Source organism: Cyprinodon variegatus, unplaced genomic scaffold (assembly GCF_000732505.1).
Source record: "Cyprinodon variegatus isolate N-32 unplaced genomic scaffold, C_variegatus-1.0 Scaffold1454, whole genome shotgun sequence".
NCBI classification, from domain to species: domain Eukaryota; kingdom Metazoa; phylum Chordata; class Actinopteri; order Cyprinodontiformes; family Cyprinodontidae; genus Cyprinodon; species Cyprinodon variegatus.
Window position 1 is genome coordinate 27,581 of NW_015151907.1, and position 6,747 is coordinate 34,327.

Here is a 6,747-nt window from a genome sequence, read left to right on the forward strand (position 1 = left end):
GATTATTGGCCCCTCTGACTGATTATTGGCCCCTCTGGCTGATTATTGGCCCCTCTGACTGATTATTGGCCCCTCTGGCTGATTATTGGCCCCTCTAGCCTATTATTGGCCCTTCTGGTGATTATTGTGCCTGATTCCTGATCCATTCAGCTTTTAGACACACCTCCTTCCATGCAGTGACCTCTCAGGGTTAGACCACCAGTGGTTATAGGAAGAGTTTAATCTTTTCCACATTGACCTGTTTATGCCTCATAGGAGAAAAACCCTGAGAAAACAGCCAGGAACTAAACCTGAAAGAGTGGATAAAAAGCTAGATAAACGCTCCTGACTTACAATCCAGCCGCCTCCATCGGTGCTCATGTCACAGTAGACCTGCAGGGGTTGGCTCTCATCTCCTCCCAGGTAGATGGTGTGAACACCTGATGAGGTGTCGCCATTCAGTAGGGCCTGTGAGCAGTCCCTGGGGTGTCTGTACAGCACGCCGGCTAGAATCACAGATCAGATCCAGGCAGATCAGATTAGATTAGATCAGATCAGATTAGGTCGGGTCGGGTCCGATCATAGCAGGTCAGTTTAGATGATGCAGACATTAGTAGTTTGTATGAAATTATTTGTTTAATAGAGGAAATCGCTAATATATGAGCTATAAATGGAATCTGTTCAGAAACAGTGACCTTAATAACTGGACACATGCAGAACATGTGATGCTGTGAATCCCTTCAGTCTGCGTTGATTTCGACTGTCATGGCTTTTAAAACTGGTCCTACTGAAGGACAGCTGAGCCACAGCAACACGTAGCAACGGACTCACTGGTGGTGAAGATGGTAGAGACCACTTGGCTCCTCTTGGGACCAGCCAGAGCCTCCATCCTAACGGAGTATTCTGTGGAAGCCTTGAGGTCGGCCATGTTGTAGGACACGGCGGTAGGACCTAGAACCACCTCCTGAGGGCGGAGAGACACAGCATCAATCTCCTCACTGCTCCCAGTGATGGAGGAAAGCTTCTGCTCAGAGCTGCAGAGGGCAGACCTGCTGGGAACTCACATGGATGGTGCCGACAGCAGACTCAAAGTGGAGCAGGTAGCCAGTGATGTCAGCGCGGGGGGGCTTCCAGGTGAGCATGGCGCTCTCTGTTTGGATGTTGGTGACCGCCAGGTCCTGTGGAGCGTCAACATCTAAAGACAGGGGAGCCCATCAGACTCCGCTCCCAGTCAGGGAGGTGTCATACCTCACACTAACATACATCATACAGGGGGTAAAGGGGGGGGCACCGACCTGTGGTGAACTCCGTGGTAGTGGCTGCACTCTTGGCTGAGTCCCTCACAGCGTAGACCTTCACCGTGTAGAGTGTGGCTGGCTTCAGGGAGCTCATCTCAAACTCCACAACGTTTCCTGACACACGCTCCATCACTGGAGTCACTGGATCCACAGAGAGAGACATACTGGTGAGGAAGACTTCCAGCCTGAGGTCTGATCAGGAACATATGGCAACGGCTGTTTGGAAGCGGAGTGGGGTTGTAGCAGTTGTTCTGAGATCAGCTGACGTGACCCAGCAGAGGGTCCTTTCTGAGGAACCAGGCAGAACCTCAGCCTGGAACCACTGCTGGAATGGAGCGGACCACATGGCTCTGAGAGGCTACGGTCCAGGATGTTTTAGAGCCGCAGCAGGAACAGGACTGAGCTTCATCAGCTGCTCTGCTGCTTTAAGGTTCTGACCAGGCAAATGGTACCATCCAACCAGAACCACACAGCTTCCTCCCTCTGATGCTGACCAGCTGACATGTTGAGGGTTTTATACTTCTTTCTTATATTTTATCCATTTTTCTGTTTTACATCGACTTGTTGAATGACTGAATATCTGGAGTTGCTGCTTACTGCCTGTTTCAGGTCCATAAAAACAATGAATGGTTGGATTTGCTAACTTCCAACCTGAAGCCAGTGAGAACCAGATGATGAGACGACTGGCTTACAGGATGAACCCGATGGGTCACTAACTGGGATCCGCTGTAAACAGATCTCCATGGTCAGCTGTTGGGTGTCTGAGCTTTAACCTACCAGTGTCTGCGCTGTATGTGATGACGTAACCATCTACGGTGGCGATGGCGGGTTGCCACAGCAGTAGGGCCTCAGTGTCTGTGATGTTGATTGCTGTCAGTCCACGGATCTTATCCAGAGCTGTAACACACAGACACACAGTGATGATGAATGGAGTCAGATCCAGGAAGGTCTGAGTTCTGCTTTTGTTTTTCTATGCTGAGTGTCAGGCTACCTGTGGTGACGCTGTCAGATCCAGGCTCACTCTCTCTCTCCTGCTTGACGGCAACGATGATGACCTCATAGGTGACCCCAGGCGTCAGGTTTGGCAGGACGGTGTGTGACATGGAGCCATCCACTGTCAGGGTCTTGGCCACACCTGGGAGGTCAAACCACTCAGTAATAAATCACCCAGAAACTGATGTAGGAGAAGATCTAGACGTGTACTTCCAGATTTCCACCATCTTGTATCTGTTCCTGACTTTCACCTGAGGCAGGAATTCACAGGTCTAACATCTTTACTGCTTTTTCCTCACTTCCTGTCATCATTGTTAACCAAACATCCTGGATTATCCCCGGTCTATTCTCAAACTACCAGGATTTTATTTTAATTCATTTTTGTAATTCTGTCACACGATCAGCAGGGGGCAGCACTGGACTACTCCTTGAGATGACAGGATTATTGGACATGAAGGTTTCCCTGTTGCCACAGATATTGATCAGAGTGTAATAGTGAATGTCTGATTATAGATTACTGATATCAGAATCAGAATCAGGTGTGAGGCTGATGGAAGCGTAGATCCAGACCTCCATCAGCAGGCATGTAGGTGACAATGTAGCGGTCCACCCGGGCCCTGGGAGTCAGCCAGTGGACGGTGGCGGACGTATCGGTCACTCCGGAGAAGCGGATGCCCTTTGGAGAGCCGAGGTCTGGCACAGAGGACACAGAAAATGACAAGAAAGATTCAGTCAATGTTGGGTTGAATGTTGGTGGAGCTGATATGAACACATGACTGAAGCAGCAGACAGGAAACAACACACCAGCAGAGCAGTTATTGTAGCCTGTGCAGATCCCCCAATGAAAGGCAATCCTTCACACAGATGGAGCAAGAGAGTTGGAGACACAGACAAAGGGGACATGGGGAGGGCAGGGCTCACAGAAACCCTCCTCAGTTAGCGGCCCGCCGCAGGATGTCGCGTGACAGACCTGAAGGAGATTAACTTGGCCTCATTTCATGGAACACACAAAGTGAAACATGCGCCGCAACCCAAGAGTAAAGCCTTGCCCTTAGGGAGGGCACGGGACAGACAGGGACAACCAACCCACCCCGACAATGAAGGGGGGGGGTTCACAAAACATACAAAGGGAAGAGCAGCTAAATGTCCTGAGAGTCACGTCAGCATGATTATTCTGCCAGGCTAGACGAGTTTCCATCTTCTGGATGAACATCCGGCCTAAAGTAGAACATCTACGGTCCGGATCCCGGTCCACGTTTTCCTTTCTTCTGCTCTTTTCCAGAAAATAGACGAAAAACAGCTTCAGCGAATCTTAAAACAACAACTGGCTTCAAAAGTCAATGATTATTCTCCATGATGGAAACCCGAAGAGTTCAGAAGATCCAAACTTTAGAGGGAAACTGATTACCTCCAACTTTTTCAGTAAGTTAAAATAAAAATAAGTTTTTGACTCACTTTATTTCCATGGAATAAAGTAAAAGATTAATATGCTGTAGGTCTAATGAAGAATTAGGAGGAATAATCCCTCATACTGGATTGGCCATGGAGGTCACAGGGGGGGTTAAAGGTCGTTAGAGGGTTCTGATGGTCTGAAGCCTATTGGATGAGAGCGAAACATCTTCTAGCAGACGTCACATCCTGTTGCCTAGACTGAACTTTCTAAGCTGGACCCTGACCTGGAGGAAACTTCAAACTTAAAAATTCTAACATAAACTGTGAGTTAAATTGTTTGTAGTATCCCAAAGAAAGCAGCAATATTAGGGCCGACATTGTTTACCACTGATAAGCTGCAGACACCTTCAGAGTCCAGACCTGGTTCCGTTGGTTAACTAAAGATGTTGGAGCGGTTTAAGCTGCTGACCTGGAAACAGATCCAGCTCCTGGGGAGGCGCCATTTATCCTCATCGGCTGAAATCAGGACCATGGATAGATCCCCCTCACCCAGATCACACCGCCAGCCAGATCCTTAAAGCTGGCGATGTTCCTGACAGACAGCCCTCAGCATGATGTAGCCACCACCATACCCTGCAGTAGGCTCAGTGTTTATATTGCAGCTGAATCTGTGACTCCTTTTCTCTCAAAGACTCTTTTTAATGTTTAAACATGAATTAAAACAGTTCTAGGAATAGTTGGAGGCAGACGTCTTTCCTCTGAAAGGCCCTAGTTTCTATCCAACACTGGGATTTATCATAAATACACGACTGTAACCGAGGTCTAGCATTATGGCCAAATATCCAGTAATATGGTAAAAACCGTTGATTAAAAACTTCATTAAAACACGTCTTTAAAATCCTAAAAATAACCCAACGCCCCTGGCAGTGATGAACGTTCTGCTCAGAACCAGGATAGTCGACTAGAACAGCCTCAGACCGTTAGAGGTTAGACCTTTGGACACATTTCATGCCTCATTATCAGCTTAATTCCACTGATTAAAGAAACTGCCTGAACCTGAACGCAGCACCACAGGCAGACCCTTAAAGTCAAAAGCACCATGTTAGTATACATGTAGACATATGACACAGATTGTTAGACAACATCTCTCCATGCAGTCAGAGAAAAAACAAAAGACCGGACATGGATCCACATGGACTTTATTGGCAGACCTCAGCAGCGCCGCTCCTTTCCACCATGTACCTGTTCTCACCCGCTCTCTTACAGACTTGGAGCGTCTTCCCAAAATGAGCCCAAACACCTCAACATTGTACTCGGTGTCCTGCATCAGATCGCTCAGTGTGACGTTTCTCTCCTCGCCACCCAGAACCAGCTCCTTTGGTCGGCTGGGGTCCTCGGCCGCAGTAAGCATCAGAACAAAGGTGTCGAAGGCGTCCTCCTCCGCCGTCCAGGCCAGCGTAAAACCATCAGCAGTCACATTGGACACCTGGAGAGCCTGCACTTCTGGTTCGGTCTCTATGTGACATTTAGGGAGAGTCAGTTTGCTGTTTGGATGGATTGACTGAGAGGACAGGTGGACACATGAAGGTCCTTGGAAGAAGGGAAGAGTGAATCGGTCTGGGTCCTCAGAGTGGGAGGAAAACAGAAAGATGGAGCTGTTGTTTCCTGACATGTGAGGCATGGCTAAACAATCCAACAAAATACTAAAACATCTGTCCTCTGAGCTGTTATTGAAGCACAGCCATCAGAGGCCCTAATTCTAAAACATTTAACCCAGAAAAGACATGGAGGCTGCTGCTGACCTCACCTTTGACCCCTATCAGGAGGATAGCTGGTCAGAGCTGATGGAACGCAGCAATGCAGCTAAAAACAGATGGAGGCTTCATCTACAGTCAGCAGATTAAAGATGAAAGGTTCAGCGCCCCCTGCAGGCCACTGGCTGCTTGCTCTCTAAATGACCCAGTTTATGTTCTGGTTCTGGTATCAGACCAGTTTGGACCAGCAGGTCTAGAATCCTGGAGTCCCTCAGAGCTAACAGCTGTTAGCTTGTGCTGCGCTCCGGGTCACATGACCCATTCAGAGACAGATCGACCCTCTGAGGTCACAGAGGAGCATCGATACTCTGGGGGTCATTGGATGGAGCTCAGATTGAGCTGATCATGGGGTCAAAGGTCACACAGGGTTGCTTTGAAGTTTCTGATGAACCAGGCTGGTAGATTCATCCCCCTGAAGACATGCAGCTGCAGCAGGAACTGATTCAGAAGGTTAAAAGATAAATCCAGAAGCAACTTTTGGGATTTCTGTTTGAAATAAATCAGTGATGTTCTGCTCTGTCTGATTAGATCACAGAAGCAAATCCTAAAACTCTAGTTCTGTGCCAAACTTTCAGAACGCTGTACCACAGCTCAGCGTTCCACAGGTTAATGACGGCCGGCGCTGACGGCAGACGTCTGAGGAAACGCTGCTTGCTGGATCTCAGTTAGCAGATTTGCTTCCTGCTGCAGATGAAACAGCGGCCAGAGCTGTGGAAGCAGCACAGGAAAGGCTTCATAAAGCCCACTGCTCATTAAAACACTGCTCCAAATGCAGGGGTCTCAGGGGTCCTCCAACCAGCCTGGAACCCCCTTTCTTCATTGTGAGGAGGGAAAAGCATGAGGCATCGCTGGTGAGAAGTAGTGGTGGAAATGAGAAGCATAGCCGACAAATCCCAGGGAGCTGTCACTCTTCATTAGCCAGCGGGCGGCTTTAACTGGTCAGTGGAGGAGAGGGAGGGCTGCATCCATCAGCTAACATGGCCTAGCTTACTGCAGGTTTCCTCTGCACCCCCCTAACACACACACCCCCACCCCCCCACCAAACCTGTGAGCTCTGCTCACAAAAAGAGTCTGTTATGGGAGGCGGCGTGCTGCAGAGCCAGGGCGCCTCTGAGAAGCAGAAGCTCAGCTCTGTTCCCGTTACTTTAAACCAGCAGCTAGAGCTGAGATGAGGAGCTGGGATCCTCCTCTAGTTCCTCCTGCAGTGAGGATGTTAGTTTTCCCTTTAAACAAATTAGCAAAATATTCCCAAAGGAGTAAGTCATGATAAT

General features: G+C 48.8%; 1 protein-coding gene across 1 annotated transcript in view; it reads right to left on the bottom strand.

The window, feature by feature from the left end:
• Window positions 1-6,747, bottom strand: part of LOC107103464 (tenascin-like) — a 60,175-nt gene that overhangs the window by 7,168 nt on the left and 46,260 nt on the right. Inside the window, exons 12-19 of the mRNA XM_015403184.1 lie at window positions 4,905-5,177; window positions 2,841-2,963; window positions 2,269-2,412; window positions 2,055-2,174; window positions 1,275-1,418; window positions 1,044-1,174; window positions 811-943; window positions 334-485 (exon numbers count right to left, since the gene is read on the bottom strand). Of these exons, the coding sequence (XP_015258670.1) occupies window positions 334-485; window positions 811-943; window positions 1,044-1,174; window positions 1,275-1,418; window positions 2,055-2,174; window positions 2,269-2,412; window positions 2,841-2,963; window positions 4,905-5,177 (1,220 nt within the window). The remainder of the gene's footprint in view (window positions 1-333; window positions 486-810; window positions 944-1,043; window positions 1,175-1,274; window positions 1,419-2,054; window positions 2,175-2,268; window positions 2,413-2,840; window positions 2,964-4,904; window positions 5,178-6,747) is intronic.